Genomic DNA, 19,722 nt, shown 5'->3' with positions numbered 1-19,722 from the left:
ATCGGGGTTTCCCTGGTGGCGCAGGCCTGCGTACTGCAAAAAAAAAAAAAAAGTACACAAGATAGTCTTAGTTTTAGTGAAGTCTTGTTTTTAAATTAAATTGAGATATATTTGTCTTCTGGTCAAATTAATTAAGAAAGTGGAACTGTTATCCTCTTTTTAAATGAGTCCGGTATCTCTTACGCAGTTTGTCTAACTGCTTGGTTTATCATCGAAACTTCTGCCAAACTAGCTCACACTTTGGTTGGCTCTGGCCTAGGCTTTTGTAATATCTCCTTAACTGGTATCCCTGCTTCTAATTTCGTCCGTTCTCCATGTAGCAGACAGAGTCATCTTTAAAAAATATCCCAGATCGTGTTAGCCATTTAATTCTCTGGTATTTCTACTTTCACTTAAAGACCATTCAATTTTTTTTTTTTTTTTTTTTTTTTTAACTTGTGGCTGCACGGTGAGGCCTGCGGGATCTTAGTTCCCCAACCAGGGATCGAACCCATGCCCCCTGCACTGGAGGTGCAGGGTCTTAACCCCTGGACCACCAGGGAAGTCCCGAGGCCATTAAACTTCTTAATGCAGTCCCGCAGAGTCCTTCACAGTCCGGCCCTTTGTTCTTGTACTACTCTCTCCTTTACTTTGCTTTCTCTATAAGAGGGCCCTGACCCAGGCATTATCCCTACTTCCCTGCATATTTGTTCACTTTTTTCTGTTGTTACTTGGGCTAGAAGGTAAGCTTTGTAGGGGATTGGTCTTGTTTATTGCCATTTCCCCAGGCCTAGAGTAGGCCTGGCACAAAGTAGGCACTCAAATAGTTGTTGAAAGAATGAACGAGTTCAAGCTAGTTTAGTTTATTTAGACTTTCCTTGTTTTCCAAACCACTCCTCTTAGTCATAAAAATGTGATCATTCTCCTTTCTTAAAATCTGGTCTGATGTGGTTATTGTTAGGATTTGAAGGGGCAGCAGTCATCCAGTCTCTTGTCCATGTTCTTAGCTTTATTTTGTTGGGGAGATTCCTGTGTTGTGGCAATGAAGTAGACCAGTGACTTATAATGGCAATGCCATGTCTAGTTCATGTCTTGGCTGCCAGGAATTATAGTCCTTGCCAAAAGAGGTCAGCTTCTCCTTGAACCACCAGAGGCCATCTTGGAGGTTTAAAGGAGTTAGAGAAAGATTCTTTAGGTATAAGAGTCAAAGACACTTCAGGAATAAGCTAGCATTTATTTTGGAGAAAAACTTTCTATGATCTTTTTAAAGCCATATTGCTCTCCATTCTGGTCTTTGTTAGAATGATATTTGAAGATTAAACTGCTCCAGTTTCAATTATACTGTGTCTGGTGATAACACAACGCAGTATGGTACCTACTATCACCTGGGTGATAGTACCTGGGTGATTGGCCGTAGAAAGTCCATTCTACATAGCCTATTCTATTCATATAGAGAGTCTCTTCTACATCATCCTTACATCTGTACTGAGACCTGTTCTCTGCTGTCTTTTCTGCTCTGCCGGCACCAGTTGGGCACTAGTGTTGATGTAGTTTGAAGGAGAGGGATAGACCATAGCATTTGTCCTTCTGCAGCCCACGTTGTCTGCATATGGTTGATGAAATTTTCCTTTGGAACAATGCTCAGCTATTTCCCCAAATGCTAAAATTTTCCAGTTAAAAATACAACTTCATAGCTACTCTCCTCCTCCCTGTGTATTCTAATTACAATAAATTAAGACGCGCCAGCAAGGCTTCTTAATAAAGAAGCAGATAAAAATGAGGAGTAGGTAGATCCCTTTGCTACTTGAAGCATGGGGTGTTTGTTATCAAGAAAAATAGTCAATATGGCTGGTAGGATGGCAATTGGAACCAGGGAATATTACTTCCACTTCATGAATATTAAGAATTTGCTGTCATTTAGAAGTAGATGTTCAAAAGATGTGATGAAAAGACAAATTTTTAGCTGGGATAAATCTAGATAATTTGTTCTATAATGATGAATTATGCTTCCCATGAATGACCTACTTAGAAGCATGGGGTTTCAGACAGAACTGTAGCATGTTGTGTTGAACTGAATCAGAAGGCCTTCTGTCCTTGGGGATAATTGTGGCCATGCTTTTAATTTTTATAGATCACTTTAATATTTCTCAGGCAAAATAGAGGAAATAGAGACCATCAGATGTCTGGCTAACAAAGGATAATTTTTTTGTCCCCCATATTAATATTTATATTAAAATGTTTATATTATATATAATTATTATATTTAATTATATTTATCATAAAATTGTACTATATAAAATATTTATAGTATATATTATATTAAATATAAAATTTAATTGGTACAATAATTAGAGAAGAGCTTGGCATATGTTCCTTTATGGAAATAATTTCTATTTTCTGGAGTAGTTAAAAATATGCAACGTTTATACTCATCTGCCATTGTCATAAGGGATTTTTTTTTGGCTGTGCTGCGTGGGTTTCAGGATCTTAGTTCCCTGACCAGGGATCGAACCTGAGCCCTCGGCAGTGAAAGCGTGGAGTCCTAACCACTGGACTGCCAGGGGATTCCCATAAGGAACCTTTTTGATTATAGGCTTATTTAAAGAGTCTTAAAATTTTAATATTCTAAAATTTTTTCCTTCAAGACATTCACTTATTTTCTCAATTAAAATTAGCTTGAAAGTGGCCTATTTTAACTTTAATTTTAAACTTGCTGCTTCATTATTTCTTTGATAGTCTCACTCAAGGTTAGGTGGGTAGGCCTTAAGAGAAGCAAAAAAGCCCTACTTTAGATTCACCAAAGCATTTTTTTGTTTTTTGGTTAAATGTTTTTATTTATTTATTTATTTATTTATTTTGGATCTGTTGGGTCTTCCTTGCTGCGCGTGGGCTTTCTCTAGTTGCAGTGAGCAGGGGGCTATTCTTCGTTGCAGTGTGCGGGCTTCTTATTGCGGTGGCTTCTCTTGTTGCAGAGCATGGGCTCTGGGTGCGTGGGCTTCAGTAGTTGCAGCACGTAGGCTCAGTAGTTGTGGCTCACGAGCTCTAGAGCGCAGGCTCAGTAGTTGTGGCGCACGGGCTTAGTTGCTCCACGGCATGTGGGATCTTCCCGGACCAGGGCTCGAACCCGTGTCCCCTGCATTGGCAGGTAGATTCTTAACCACTGAGCCACCAGGGAAGTTCCTCACCAAAGCATTTTGAAACTCAATCACATCTGTATAATCCTTTATTAGTTAAAGCAGCTGTCATTTCACTGCTCTTCCAAAAGGAAACCCAAAATGGTACTAATGAAAACATGCTCATTCATTTTTTCCCAAATTCACTGTAATCTCTCTCTCTTGCTCTAATTTTGAACTTGTTTTAAAAAAGGAAATCACAAAAAAAAAAAAAAAAAGGAAATCACTCTTGGATTTTTATGTGGGAGAGATTCATGTTCTTTGATTTTTTAAAAGGCCTTTTATTATACAATTACTTCAGAAACTACATGGGATTGTTTTATTGTAGTGAGTGCTAAATTGCCTCAGATTCTTTAACAGATGAGGCAGGATACGAATGAGTAGAAATGTCACACTTTGAAAGGTAGTATCATACAAATAAATTAATTATCCCCACTCTTTGGTATTGCTGTCTTGTAAGTCTGTATGATCAAGCATAAGTAAAACTCTTTAATTGTTGCCGTCTTTACAGTGCCTCGTCTCCAAGCCATTTCCTTTCCTGTCTCTGAGGCCTGCCCTGTTGGAATGGACATGGTGACAGGTCTGTGCTTTGGCAGGAGTTGCTGCAGGTAGCCAGAACTGCCGTGAGGAGCTGAGCTGTGGAGAAATCTAGATTTCCTCAGAATGTTGGTTTTCTCTTCTGAAAATATCACTGGGGATACAGAGGGTCCATGAGAAAAGCAGAAAAGGGACTATGACCAAGAAAAGGGTTGTCGTAATGAGTTTTAAGAAGAGAGATGAGGAAGAATGGATGCATTTTAAAGATTATGGTGAGGGGGAACTTTAAAGGTAACACAGAACACCTGTTGAAGACCTGCATTTTGCTAAGGGATCCTGAGTGATGGTGATTAAGGAGAAACAAGTCCTTTGCTGTCTTGGAAACTAATAGGCTTTTTGATATTGTTGATTGATTTAATTTTGAAGATTTTGTTTAACATTTTGAGTTAAGGATTCAAAGGTAGGTAGGTTTCTTCTGAAACTGATGAGGGCCTTTGAGTGGTAGGATACAAATAAAATTTTTAAAAGGTAATTCTAAAAAGGGGATTATCAGTATCTGATTATTGAGTATCTGATTATTGAGTATCTGATTCATTTTTTCCCATTCCTAACTTAGTAGATCAAGGATAACATTGTAGACAGGTACAGTTGACCTTTGAACAACACGGGTTGGAACTTTGCAGGTCCACTTATCTGCTGATCTTTTTCAATAGTAAATACTACAGTACTACACAATCGGCAGTTGCTTGAATCCAGGGATGAGGATACAGATGAATCACTGATACAGAAGGCCGACTATAAGTAACACTATTTTCAACTGTGCGTGTGTTAGCACTCCTAACCCCCTCATTGTTCAAGGGTCAGCTGTATAAGATATCCAGGAGAGTTCTTCAGAAATGGAAAAGTTTCTGGGAACATCTGTGCTGGTGATAGTTGTAGGATTTTGGAGATAACCAGGGAAAAAGCAGACATCTCTCCTAGGGCCAGAAAGGCCCAGAAGGTCAAAGGTCACAGGTATTGTACAGGCATTGGATCTTCTAAAAGGTTTGTTGTTTTAAGTATCTGGAATAAGAGGACGGTGGCTTGGCCCATTTTAAGGTAACTACATTTGACCTTTGGACAAAGCAGGGGTTAGGGGTACTGACCTTCTGTGCAGTTGAAAATCTCTGTATAACTTATAGCTGGCCCACTGTTTACTGTGTTCCTCTGTATCTGTGATTCCACATCAAAGATCTGCAGATTGTGTAGTATTTGCAATTGAAAAAACAAAATCTGTGTCAAAGTGGACCCGCACAGTTCACACCTGTGTTGTTCAACGTGTGGGGAATTTGATTGAAGGATAGACCTGACTCCTTTGAATTATTTTTGCAATTTTTCTGTAAGTCTGAAATTTTCTGAATATAAGTTTAAAAAAAAATTGAGCCAGAGTTGCTGGATTAGTCACCAATGAATCTGAATATTTTAATTAACTTAACGCAGTATTTGTGTATGGGGTGCTTCCTGACTTTTGTGGTCACCATTCCTTTTCTGTATTACTAACTTGTGTTAACAATAATTGTTAATGTCTGGCATAAGAAAGAGAAAGAATAGTGCTTAGCTATCAGGAGATGGGTTATTCTCTTAGTGAGACCATGAGAAAATCACTGTGGCTGGGTCCCTTAGCTCTTCATCTAAAATTTTTGTGGGGAGCTGGATAAGCTGCCTTCAATAACTAGGTTATAGCAGTTCTGTGATGATGGGCTCCTGATTCTGTGACTCAGGGAGATGTTATGTTATTGTCAGCCACTTGAAGAAGGCCCAAGCCTTCTTACACATGTAAATTGTAAAGATTGAAGAAGTCAGAGCTAGAAGACACCTGTTAACCATCTGATCTGCCCTCCATCTGCAGCACCCGCTTGTTTGCAGCACACCCTCTAAGTTGTTTTGACCAGTGCTCTCTTTTCTAGCCAGTCATCATTTTTCCAGAGACTTGACTTGTATTTTTTTTAATAAATTTATTTTATTTATTTATTTATTTTTTGGCTATGTTGGGTCTTCGTTGCTGCGCTCAGGCTTTCTTTCTCTAGTTGCGGCAAGCGGGGGCTACTCTTCGTTGCAGTGCACGGGCTTCTCATTGCGGTGGCTTCTCTTGTTGCAGAGCACGGGCTCTAGGTGCGTGGACTTCAGTAGTTGTGGCATGCGGGCTCAGTAGTTGTGGCTCGCGAGCTCTAGCGCACAGGCTCAGTAGTTGTGGCACACAGGCTTAGTTGCTCCGCAGCATGTGGGATCTTCCCGGACCAGGGCTCAAACCCGTGTCCCCTGCATTGGCAGGCGGATTCGTAACCACTGCGCCACCAGGGAAGTCCTTTGACTGGTATTTTTAGTCACCCTTTCTTTTAGTCATTTAGAAAAGGAATGTGACTTTCCTTAACTTTAACATTTTCCAGTTCTTTTATATTTAGACTTGACTTTTTTTTTTTTTTTTTTTTTGCGGTACGCGGGCCTCTCACTGTTGTGGCCTCTCCCGTTGCGGAGCACAGGCTCCGGACGCACAGGCTCAGCGGCCATGGCTCATGGGCCCAGCCACTCCGCAGCATGTGGGATCTTCCCGGACCGGGGCACGAACCCGTGTCTCCTGCATCGGCAGGCGGACTCTCAACCACTGCGCCACCAGGGAAACCCTAGACTTGACTTTTGAAATCTATAATTTTCTATTACGGCAGAGATTAACAGGCAGGTGGACTGTTTTCCTCTAGCATCACAAGAGGATTTAGTTGATAAGCATTTGAATATCTAGCAATAGTAATTATATTATCAGAAAATGATGGGAATGAAAGTCAATTTTTAGCAAGAAGATTAAGAATTTAAGTTTGTGCATTAAAAAAAATTTCTAGGTTAGAAAATGTAACAGGAAAGTATCTTTGCTCTTACTAACCCTTTAAATATGATACCCTAAAAAAGAAATGAGGTAAAAATATAAAGAAATAGGCACTCTGCTCTTCTATTGGTGAGGATGTAAATTAGTTTATTCTTTTTTGGAGCTAATTTAACAATGTCTATTAAAACAAAAAAGATCATGCATGCTAACTTGAGTTCCACTTCTAGGAATTTATCCTGTAAAAATACTCATTGCACCATTGTTTATAAAAGTGAAAATCTGAATACTGTTCATTGTTAGGAAATTACGTTAATAAATTATGACATCATACAGTGGATTCTTATACAGCTATCAAAAATAATGTAGGAAGCTTTTTAAATGTTAATATAAAGTGCACTATTGCTATTTTTAAAAATTGTGATAAACTATACAAGACAATGTTAAACATTTTAACCTTTTGTAAGTGTACAGTTCAGGGGCATTAAATGTGTTCACAGTGTTGTATAACCATCACCACTTTCTACATCTAAAACTTTTTCTTCATCCTCAACGAAAATGCTATATTTATTAAATAATAACCTTCCCTTTCCCCGTCCCAGGAGATTTAAAAATATTGACGTGGAATACTGTCCAAATACATAATTAAGTGATAAAGGAAGATTGCAAAATAGTATAAATACTCTGATTCTACTGTGGTAAATTATTATTATGTTAAATATAAGTGTAGGAAAATCTGGGAGACTACATATGTTAAACAATGGGGGATACTATGGGAGATTTTTACTTTTATATATTTTGGTAACTTTTTGTTTTAAACAATGAATATGTGTAACTTTACTAAGCAGAAGAAAAAGATATAATTTAAGTATTGTACTAAAACATGCTAATTTGGATGCCTCTGATTTTAGGTAACAAATAACAGACTTCCCCGTGTGGTTGCTAAATTTGAGGTTATGTAGAATCTAAATACTTTATTAAAGTAATTCTTTCTTTTCACAGCTAGAGTTGGGAAGACATCACTGATTATGTCTCTGGTCAGTGAAGAATTCCCAGAAGAGGTAAACATTTTGATTTCTTAACTATATTTAAAATTTTTTAAATTTTATCAAAATTGAGTTAAATAGAATATATTTTTGCATGTGGTTTCTTTCTGATAGTTATGACTTTTAGAAAGGCTTGTGGTAGTTTTTACAAGACATCTTTGAAATATAGTGTAGGAGAAAGAGTCAAACTAGTTCTGAGTTCACTAAGTAAGGCCTTTGTGTTTCTTACTTTTGATCTTGGCTAGGACATTTGTCATCTTGTGCCTTAGTTGTCTCATCTGTAAAATGGGAGCTGAAAGGGATGTTAGAGATATCTAAGCTGTATCATCCTCTCTTAATGTTTTTCATAAGCCCAAAATATAGAACAGATGGAGTATTCCTTTAGTTGAAGTAAGGGTAAAAGGTCTGGCTCCCCGCTTGCCTTCCATCTGACACTCCCCAGTCTTTGAGGCATTAGAACCACTAGAATTCTGACACACATATTTGAAAACCTCAAATATTATCCACCTGCATCATTTTACAAATAAAAAATCTAATTCATTCCACCTTTGCCTACCTCAAAGGATTGTTATGGATCTCAAATGAGATAAGCTTAGTAATAATAGAGTGCCGCCAAAAGTTAGGTGGTTTTGTTATTGCTGGCAATGTATTTATTTATTACATTTTGGAAGTTCCAGTATGGGGGACTGTTGGCTAAGGCCTTATGTAACGTTAAGATATTGTTATGAGGAATGGGATCCATGCAAAAGGGATGAAAATTATTTCTTTTTATTTTCTTTCTTCACATGGTAGGTATTATTAGTGCCACGGTTTACATTTATCATTTCTTTACTCTTGTTTAATTAGGAATATCTGTTCAATTTTGCTGTTTAGAGAGGAATTTGATGTATTACGTGGTAGTTATTTCAAAAATTACAACTGCCATGTGACCACTCATTGTTTACTTTTTTTTTTTTAATTTATTTTTATTTTTGGCTGCCTTGGGTCTTTGTTGCTGTGTGCGGGCTTTCTCTGGTTGTGGCGAGCGGGGGCTACTCTTCATTGCGGTTCGCGGGCTTCTCATTGGGTGGCTTCTCTGGTTTCAGAGCATGGGCTCTAGGCACGCAGGCTTCAGTAGTTGTGGAACTCGGGCTCAGTAGTTGTGGCTCGCGGGCTCTAGAGCGTAGGTTCAGTAGTTGCAGCACATGGGCTTAGTTGCTCCACGGCATGTGGGATCTTCCCAGATCAGGGCTCGAACCTGTGTCCCCTGCACTGGCAGGCGGATTCTTAACCACTGCGCCACCAGGGAAGTCCCACTCATTGTTTCTTTTGCTTTTTTTTTCTCTTAAATAAGATAGTTAAATAAATCATAGCTTAATTTGTAAAATGGAGTGTACTTTCATATGTGGTGTGTGGAATCAGTAACGTTAATTAGGATCACTCAGGTTATAATACCTAAAAGTTTTCTATGATAGTTTAATTTAGTTTAAATTGTCTTTTTATTTTATTTATTTTGTTTTTATTTTTTTCTTTAATTCTTTTATAAGTTTATTTATTTATTTATTTATATTTTTGGCTGTGTTGGGTCTTTGTTGCTGCGCGCAGGCTTTTCTCTAGTTGCGGCCAATGGGGGCTACTCTTTGTTGTGATGCGCGGGTTTCTCATTGTGGTGGCTTCTCTTGTTGTGGAGCACAGGCTCTAGGCACGCGGGCTTCAGCAGTTGTGGCACGCAGGCTCAGTAGTTGTGGCTAACGGGTTCTAGAGCTCAGGCTCAGTAGTTGTGGTGCACGGGCTAAGTTGTTCCATGGCATGTGGGATCTTCCCAGACCAAGGCTTGAACCTGTGTCCCCTGCATTGGCAGGCGGATTCTTAACCACTGCGCCACCAAGGAAGTCCAGAATTGTCATTTTAGCATAGTCCTTTTGGGCGTGGATAAGGAGTTTTTCTAAGTAATAGGGTCATTAAGCATAAGGCTTGTGTAGCCAGTTATCTTCTAGAAGAAATGATTTTGATAATTTATTAATTTATTTGAGGATTATTTTAGATTAACATAGGTCTTCATTTGCAGAGTATCTTAAGCCTTCAACAAAATAGAATGAAAACTACATTTAAAAAATCTAATTTTTAAACACCAAATTAATTTAGGAGCTGAAGTATCCTTAATATGTCCTGTGCCCACATAGGTATAAATGTGCATGTTTTTTTTAAAAACGTGTTTTATCATATAGTTTTCATATATATCTGCATCTGTGGTAAAGCATAAAAATAAGCATTTAAAAGTACAATAAATACTTGTAAAGATAAGTATTGGCAAAAGGGGCTAATATATGGATAAATTTACATAATCTGTTAACAAGTTTGATTGATAATATTCAAAGGTTTTTCCTTTTTTATATTTGTTTGCAAATGAAGGTTCCTCCCCGGGCAGAAGAAATCACCATTCCAGCTGACGTCACCCCTGAGAGAGTTCCAACGCACATTGTAGATTACTCAGGTAGTGAATGTCTTCTTGTAGGTGAAGCTGTAGAGTTAATTTAATAGTCCTTAAAAAGGTACTTAAATGAGCTTTAAAAAATGTTTTAAGAGGGGTGTTCCTTTTCTCTAGCAGTAAATGATCATTTACTATTTTTGTGTTACCCCACACCCCACGAAAAGCAGTTCTCTGTCCCTAATTTACCAAGTTGGATTCTGTAATAACGAAAAAGAAGGCGGGATGGCAAATGACCAGACAAATGATACCCTCCTTGAATTTGCATGTTTGCAGAGAGAAGTTCTGTGTTAATTTTGTTATCAGACATTCAGGCATGCTCTGATGATGTAGAAAGCGTTCTAATTTGAAAAATTTTTGAGTTCTAAATTTGTTTTTTAATTTGTCAGACTTTGTCCTTAAAAAAAAAAAAGCTAAAACAGTTATCATCTTGCTTACAGTATATGATAATGGAAGCACATCTATATTGCCTTTAATAATGTAAAGTTTTTCTACACACTACTACTTTACTTTTTAGTCATTAAATTATTTTACTTTGTTCTGGGACTTCTTTTGGAAAGAAAGGGAAGTTGTAACAGGTGTACCACTCTGATGAGAGATGTTGATACTGGGGGAAGCTATATATGAAGGCAGGAGGTATATGGGAAATCTCTGTACCTTCCACTCAGTTTTGCTGTGAACCTAAAACTGCTCTAAAAAATGAAATCTATTTTTTAAAATGGGTATAACTACATTAGTAATACTTTGTTTTGCTGAGCTGGTATTCCATATATTCCAAAAGTGAAATACTTTGCAGTCTGATACATATGACTGTTGAACACTTAAAATGTGTCTGGTCTAAATTGAAATGTGCTCTAAGTATAAAATATAAGTGGATTTAGAAAATGAAAAAAGGAATGTACGATATCTCATTAATAATTTTTCTATTGATTACATATTGAAATTTTAATATTTTTGTTATTTTGGGTTAAATTAAAAAGTCATTTTACCTGTTCCTTTTTACTTTGTTTAAGGTGACTACTAGAAAATTAAAAATTTCATGTATGGCTTGTATCATATTTCTGTTGGACAGCACTGTACTAGAAGCTGAGGGGAGTTGGATGTTTTCTGCTACAATCAGTCTCATAACTAGCTTTATTTACAGAATTATTCTTTTTCAATATGTGTAGCCACATACTTAGATTCACTTTAGTATTAGAATTGAGGCCTTAACACGTTGATTACTCAACATTTGAGAAGATATTTAAAATATGGCCAATTTTTTAGCATAAATTGAAATACCATGTACTCATTTGTGATATTAGTTTGTATGTCAGAAATAACATGCATTTTGGGGGGAAACAGTTAACGTAAAGTGATCTAAATTAATATGTCAATAATTGCTTTGGTCCTCATTTGTTTACTTCTCCATTCTAGCTATATGTTGCACCTATCCCCTGCACCTGTGGGATTATAGGCATATCCACCCATTGAGATCCGTTCTAGCCAGAGATATGGGCCAGTGAGGGATTTTTTTTTTTTTTTTAATTTATTTTGGCTGCTCCGGGTCTTAGTTGTGGCACTTGGGATCTTAGTTGTGGCACTTGGGATCTTTTAGTTGAGGCATGAGGGCTTCTTAGTTGCGGCACGTGAACTCTTAGTTGGGGCATGCATGTGGGATCTAGTTCCCCATCCAGGGATCGAACCTGGGCCCCCTGCATTGGGAGTGCTGACTCTTACTCAGTGGACCACCAGGGAAGTCCCCAGGGAATTCTTGACTCATTATCATGGTCCAGTTTTGCTTCTGAGGCCTGGTTAAGATTACTTCTATCTGCTGTCTAGATCTTAAGCTTATATTGCCCAGATTCTCACCTGGCTTTTTGACCCTGTGTGTATAGACTCTTTGGGCTTCTGACTCTCACTTGGGTTTCTGATCTCTTTTCCCAGTCCCTTCTCAACTCTAGATCAGATGCCGGCCCAGATTTATCACACAATGCCTTCTGCTCTTCCTTGCCTGAGTTATCTTCATGTAGACTTGTCTCTCAGTGCCAGCCAGCTTCCTTATCATAGTTCAACTCTGTTTTCTCTGGCTTGCCCTTGTCTTTGCCACTTGTCTGGCACTACACCATGTAAATGACATGAGGGGTGAGGGATGTTTTGTGGGATGTTAGATGGGTGTCATATGGATTTTAGCTTGGCCATTTGTTTTTATGAAAGTGTTTAAAATATGAAAAGAAATTTTTGACTTTGTCATTTGTAGAAGCAGAACAGAGTGATGAACAACTTCATCAAGAAATATCACAGGTAAGTTAAAAAATAATAGTTCTAGGTTTTCTTGTGGGAAAACAGTGATGATTCTGTATCTACCATTTCATTCTCTCACTTACCAAGAGGACTTTTTCAGTTCTTTATTGTTACTGCTGACTTTGAGAATGTATTTTTGCTGTAAATCCTTTGGAACCTTTTCCTCTTAGAGGCATGCTAAGTGTTTTAGTTTTCCAATTTTGTTCTTTCTTTGGCCCAAATATATTAGCTAGTTGGTAATTAAATGCTACTTTTGTGTTATTTTAAAATGACATCAATTTGTTAATTTTTCTTGTAGGCTAACGTTATCTGCATAGTTTATGCTGTTAACAACAAGCATTCTATTGATAAGGTATGAATGTATGACATTTTTTCACTATATCTTGTTAAATTTCAGTGGGGGCACTTTTAAAATTGATCCTCAATTTAGAATTTTAGGGGTCAAGGTAGAGTATTTTTCAAAGAAGATCCTCATCGTGGCTTACTTCTTGTTAATTTTCATTTTAGGTAACAAGTCGATGGATTCCTCTCATAAATGAAAGAACAGACAAAGACAGCAGGTAGTTTTTTTCTCTCAAACTTTGTATATTGAAAATTTTCAAACTTAGAGGAAAGTTGCAAGAAATAGTACAATGAACATCTGTAAACTATTCACTTAGCTCCACTAGTTAACAGTTTGCCATATGTGCTTTATCTATAGGTCTGTCTGTCTGTTTACACACTCACACCTTTTTTGGGAGGAATTATTCGAGGCAGCGCATATATTTGAGAGCAAAGCAGAAAATAGAGCTCTGGTATTATAATGTGCCCTCTCTCTTGAGTTGCCCTTTTGAGGATTGGCAATACCCTAAGTCATTGATTGCTCACCATGTGGTATATGTAAGAGCACAGGACTTGGAGGAAAATGAGTGACCTTGGAAATCTGGCTTGGCCTCTTATGAGCTCTAAAACTTCATTGAGCCTTAGTTTCCTCATCTGTAAGTGGGTAATACTTCTCCTGGCTACATGTGGTTATTTTGAGAATCCAGTGAAATATAATGCATGTATAAGTGCTTTATAAGTTCTCTAAAAATCTTTATAGAGATCTTCATTTAGGAATTCATGCAGGGAGATTTCTTTGAAATTCTTTGGAAGATATATGTATGATAGGGAAAAAGCAAATTCTGTTTTTTTCTAAGCAGATTGGTGGTCCTAGGTATAAATGTTTTGAGCTTTAAATGGAAACAAAACATTCTTGTGGTATTGTTTAATTGAACATGTTATTTGTGAAGCATTTGAGTCTTTTTCAAAAAAATTTTTATTGAGATATAATTGACATAAAATTATGTTGGTTTCAGGTATATAACATCATGATTCAGTATTTGTATATGTTGTGAAATGGTCACCACAATAAGTCTAGTTACTATCTGTCATCATACACAGTTAACTTTTAAATTTTTTTTTTTTTTTTTTTTTTGTGGTACGCGGGCCTCTCACTGTTGTGGCCTCTCCCGTTGCGGAGCACAGGCTCCGGACACACAGGCTCAGCGGCCATGGCTCATGGGCCCAGCCACTCCGTGGCATGTGGGATCCTCCCGGACCGGGGCACGAACCTGTGTCCCCTGCATTGGCAGGTGGACTCCCAACCACTGCACCACCAGGGAAGCTCCCACAGTTAACTTTTAGTATTTACTCTCTTGGCTACTTTCAAGTATGCTCCACAATATTATTGACTATAGTCACCATGGTGAGCTTTACATCCCTGTGGCTTATTCATCTTATAACTGAAAGTTTGTACCTCTTGACCCCCTTCACCTGTTTCACCGACTCCCACCTCCCACCCACTTCTCTGGGAAGCACCATTCTGTTCTCTGTATCTATGATTTTGGTTTTTTTTTAGATTCCACATATAAGTGAAATCATACAGTATTTGTTTTTCTCTGTCTGACTTAACTGTGCTTAGCCTAATTCCCTCAAGGTCCATCCATATTGTTGAAAACGGCAAGATTCCATTCTTTTTTATTGCTGAATAATATTCCATTGTATATATATTCACATCTTCTTTATCTGTTTATCCATTGATGGACACCTAGGTTGTTTCCTTATCTTGGCTCTTGTAAATAGTGCTGTAAATGAACATGGGGGTACATATATCTTTTCAAATTAGTGTTTTTGTTTTCTCTAGATAAATACCCAGAAATGGAATTGATGGATTGTGTGGTAGTTCTATTTTTAATTTTTTGAGGAACCTCCATAGTGATTGCACCAATTTACATTCCTACCAAGAGTGCACAGAGGTATATGAGGGTTCCGTTTTCTCCACATCCTCACCAACACTTCTTATTTCTTATCTTTTTGATAATAGCCATTTTACCAGGTATGAGGTGATATGTCATTGTAGTTTTGATTTGCATTCCCCTGATGATTAGTGATGTTGAGCATCTTTTCAGGTGCCTTTTGGCCATCTGTATGACATTTTTGGGGAAAAATCTGTATTCAGATCCTCTGCCCATTTTTAAATCAGATTTTTGGGGGTTTTTTTGCTGTTGAGTTTTATGAGTTCTTTGTATAATTTGGATATTAAATTCTTATCTGATATATGATTTGCAAATAATTTTCCCCCATTCAGTAAGTTGTCTTTTAATTTTGTAGATGATTTCATTTGCTGTGTAGAAATAGAAATTTTTAGTTTGATATAGTCCCACTTGTTTATTTTTGCTCTTGTTGCCAGATCCAAAAATTCATCACCAAGACCAATGTCAAGTAACTTATGCCTGTATTTTCTTCTTGAAGTTTTATGGTTTCAGGTCTTACATTCAGGTCTTTGATCAAAATGGTCTTACATCCATTTTGAGTTAGTTTTTGTGTATGGTGTAAGATAGTGGTCTAGTTTCATTCTTTTGCATGGGGCTGTCCACTTTTCCCAATACCATTTGTGGAAGAGACCATCCTTTCCCTATTATATATTCCTGCCTCCTTTGTCATAAATTAATTGACCATATTGTTTGGGTTCCATTGATCTACGTATTTGTTTTAATGCGAATACCATACTGTTTTGATTACTATAGCTTTGTTACGTAGTTTGAAATCAGGGCGCATGGTGCCTACAGATTTTTTGTTCTTTTTCAAAATTGCTTTGGCTGTTCAGGGTCTTTTGTAGTTTCATCCAATAGGATTATTTGATGTATTTCTGTGAAAAATGTCATTGGAATTTTGATAAGGATTGCATTGAATCTGTATATTGCTTTGGGTAATATGGACAGTTTCACAATATTAATTCTTCCAGTCCATGAGCACAGAATATTTTTCTGTTTCTTTGTGTCTTCTTCAGTTTCTTTCATCAATAACATACAGTTTTCAGTGTACAAGTCTTTCACCTCCTTGGTTAAATTTATTCCTAGGTATTTCATTCTTTTTGATGCAATTGTAAATGGGATTGTTTTCCTAATTTCTCTTTCTCATAGTTTGTTGTTAGTGTATAGAAATGCAACCAAACTTTGTGTATTGATTTTGTACCCCACCACTTTACTGAATTTGTCTGTTAGTTGTAACAGTTTTTTGGTGAAGTCTTTAGGGTTTTCTATATATAAAATCATGTCCTCTGCAAATAGTGACAGTTTTAGGTGCCTTTTATTTCTTTTTCTTGCCTAATTTTTCTGGCAAGTACTTCCAATATTTTGTTGAAAAAAAGTGGGGAGAGTGGGCATTCTTGTCTTGTTCTTTGAGTCTTTTTAAATGTTAGGAAAACCAGGCTAATATCTATATATTATTCACATCTGGCCCTTTACTTCATTTTTTAGATTTCTTTTTTAGTTGGGCATTTTCATGCCTTGAAACTCTAAAGATCTGTTTCTAAACAGATGAACATGGTGACTCACCCTCTCACGTATTTACTTTGTGACTGAGATGGCATTGTATGTGCTACATCTTGCATCTCTGATGGCTTCTCTTTATCATTGTTTTATCATTAGCATTGTTTTAAAGTCACTTTGTAGTGACTTACTGACAAAGCTGAAAGGAGCTCTCTAGAGCTATACTGTCCGAGGCAGTAGCTTCTAGTCAGTTGTGGCAATTTAAGTAAAATGAAATAAAACGAAAAATTCAGTTTCTTGGACACAGCCACATTTCAAGTGCTTGATAGCCACTTGTGGCTAGAGGTTACAGGAATGGACAGTACAGATAAAGATCATTTCTGTCATCACAGAAGGTTGTATTGGACAGGACTGCCTTGGAGGAAACGATGCCTGTATGCTCCTGACACTTGTTTTTCTTGCTGATTACTTGAACTGTTTCCAGGAGGGACTCTTCAGAGGAGTCAGTTTTGCCAGGATCTATCAAGCACTAGCTTGAACAACTGAATTTTTAAAATGGGCTCTACTATGACAGTTTCCTAAACTGCTCTTTAGAAACTAGCTGGCTAGTCTTGTGGCCCTTTTAGTATGCCATCTGAAAGTGGCTTTCAATATTTGGAGATCTCTAATTGCGCTTTCTCAGGGGTGGCTATACTTTTACCCCTCCCTGAATCATGTGAGCATATTTATTTCTCTTGTGGTTGATTTGTTCCAAGGTGATCTATTTCTTTAGTGTATGGACTTCACATTTTCCCAATACCCTCTTTCGTGGGCCTCATACCTTAAGTTTATATTTGTTACACATATGTTCTTACTTAGGACTTCCTTGTACCATTATCACAGTGCTCCTTAGTCAGATGTGCCCATCACTGTCGCCTGAAGTACTTTAAAACAATATAGATGCCTTTGCTCCACCCTTTGAGTTTTAGAATCAGTAGATTTGGAGTAGGGCTTGGACATGTGTATTTTTTTTTTAAGATCCATAAATTATTCAGAGCCACGTTTGGTTGTAAAGCACCACATTTTTGGAAACCCTTCTGGCTCTATTAACAATCTATATTTGGGTTATGAAGTGGGCCAGTCCTTTTACACATAATAACCACACTAGGTGGTTAAATAAATGCTTGCAAGTATTTCTTTTGCAATCTGGAGTTCCAGCAAGATGATTTGCTTTCCCTTTAAGCTCTCTTGTGGGATGTACAAATAATTGTTCTACACTGGGCTAGTACTCCTTGGTAATCCCCATTCAGATTTCTGATAAGCCTGTCAGATTTAATTTGTTTAAAACAAAATCCTTAATTCCCTGCCTACTCCCCACTGCCGCCCCCCCCCCAGATTTCTAAGTCTTTTCTGTCTCAGAAGCTCTACGCATTTTGTCCAGACAAAAAATCTGTTTACTTTTCTTGATTTCTGTTTTCCTTCAATCTCCATATCTAATCTACCCATTGCTCCTGTTTGTTCTACTTCTAAAATATATCTCAAATCTGAATATTTCCTCTTCACCTTCATTGCCCTAATCCAAGATATCACATAAAAAAACTTTTTTATTATTGAAAAAAAATCAGACATATACAGAAGTAGAGAGAATAGTATAACGAATCCCTCTGGATCAGTCATCCAGCTTCAGTAATTAACAACTCATGGCCAGTGTTGTTTCATTTATTACCCCTCCCCTTGGGATCATTTTGAACAAATCAGATATCATATTGTACTGTAAATATTTCAGTATGTATCTCTCAAAGATAAAAAATGACTGCATTTTAAAATATCATTTGGATCATATCATTCACCTACTTATAACCCTTCTGTGGCTTCCCTTTTTACACTTAAAATAAACCACTCACTCTTTACTGCAGCTGTAATTCCTTTTGTGTCTGGCCTTTGCTCCTCTCTCCAACTCCATTTCATACCTCTTCCCCTTGGACCAGTACTCTTCAGCCACTCTGGCATTTTTCTGTTCTTTGGACTCATGGGAATGTTTTTTCAGTTTGGGGCTTTTGCACATGCTGTCCCTTCTTCCCAGCCAGCTCTTTCTTGGATTTTCACATAACAGATTCCATTTCATCCTTCACTCCTTGGCTCAAATGCCACCTTGTCAGAGAGATTTTTCCCTGATTACCATGTAGAGTTAGCCCCCTCCCATTACTTTATCCCATATCCCCCTGTTTATTTCCTTCATTGCACTTACAGAATTGGAAAGTGTCTTGTTTGTTTATTTGCTTATTGTCCATTTCCTGATTTTCACTATGAGAGTGAGCAGGGACCTTTTCTGTCTTGTGTCTGTAATGCTTAGAACAGTCCCTGGCTTATAATAGGAACTCAGTAAATATTTGCTGATTATGAACATGCTTTCCAGGGTGCTTGGGCTGACTAAGATAGAGGGTTCATATTGAGGAGATTAAGTAAATCTTATTAGTTAGACTAGGTTACAATGTACATTAAAATATAAATCTAATGTCTTTTGCCTTCCTTATTATTACAATGTGCCCTGTTTATTTCAGGCTGCCTTTGATATTGGTTGGGAACAAATCTGATCTGGTGGAATACAGTAGTATGGAGACCATCCTTCCTATTATGAACCAGTACACAGAAATAGAAACCTGTGTGGAGGTATGCCTTATCATTGGATTTTGAAATTTACAGTTGGTGAGTTCTCACTAAATTGAGGTTCAGAATAGGAGGGAGGGAAGATGTGGGGTGGAATAAATTTGTTTGTGAAGTCTTGTAAACCAAATAAAACAGAGAACTTGGAGATGGCCTCTGAGCTCTTTGTAAACAGTCATATTGTGATATCCACTAAGAAAAATGCACTTTTTTTCAGTTTCTTCAAAGGAATGTTGATAGTTTAAAAAATATTTTTAGCTCTCATAATTGCTTTCGGAGTGAAAAATTTTAAACTTTCTTTTCAGTGTTCAGCAAAAAATCTGAAGAACATATCGGAGCTCTTCTATTATGCACAGAAAGCTGTTCTTCATCCTACAGGGCCCCTGTACTGCCCAGAGGAGAAAGAGGTAAACCCTCCATCCCATCAGGCTGTGTTAGTAGGGGCTGGAATGTGTAGGTAGTAACTCCGTTATGAAAACGATTTTTAGTAACTCTGAAGTATTCATCTAAACTGCTAAATTTAAAATTTATTGCTTACTATACTGTTATATTTTCTAGGTACTTTTCTTCAAAGACATTCATGTTAAATAGTCAGAATAATATTCCAGATCAAATATTATTTCAGGAAGTGCCATTAAAACAAACAGAAGAATTGGCAATTGTAACAACAAAAAGTCCAAAGACTTAACTAATGGTCTACTTGCTTTGCTACAATTAAATCCACAAATCTGTGGGATGAATTGGGAGATTGGGATTGACATATATCCACTAATATGTATAAAATAGATAACTAATAAGAAAGTGCTGTATAAAAAATAAATAAATAAAATAATATTCAAATCAAAAAAAAATCCACAAACTTAAGAACACATACAAGCAAAAAACTTGTGTAATTATTTGAAATGGGTACAATATGTAATACAATTTGAATACTCCCTTTTGTTCCATA

The 19,722-nt window shown here is 37.1% G+C and overlaps 1 protein-coding gene across 4 annotated transcripts in view; it reads left to right on the top strand.

Moving 5' to 3' along the window:
* The window catches only part of RHOT1 (ras homolog family member T1), a 59,175-nt gene that overhangs the window by 3,623 nt on the left and 35,830 nt on the right, over positions 1–19,722 (top strand). For all 4 annotated transcript variants that reach the window (XM_082861311.1, XM_082861309.1, XM_082861310.1 and 1 more), the window contains exons 2-8: positions 7,546–7,604; positions 9,981–10,062; positions 12,296–12,339; positions 12,638–12,691; positions 12,847–12,899; positions 18,671–18,779; positions 19,079–19,180. In XM_082861311.1, coding sequence (XP_082717437.1) covers positions 7,546–7,604; positions 9,981–10,062; positions 12,296–12,339; positions 12,638–12,691; positions 12,847–12,899; positions 18,671–18,779; positions 19,079–19,180 — 503 coding nt within the window. The remainder of the gene's footprint in view (positions 1–7,545; positions 7,605–9,980; positions 10,063–12,295; positions 12,340–12,637; positions 12,692–12,846; positions 12,900–18,670; positions 18,780–19,078; positions 19,181–19,722) is intronic.

This window comes from Leucopleurus acutus (assembly GCF_964270905.1).
Source record: "Leucopleurus acutus genome assembly, chromosome: 19".
Classification (NCBI taxonomy): domain Eukaryota; kingdom Metazoa; phylum Chordata; class Mammalia; order Artiodactyla; family Delphinidae; genus Leucopleurus; species Leucopleurus acutus.
Note: the sequence above shows the minus strand (reverse complement) of the source record. Positions and strands in the feature narration are given on the sequence as shown.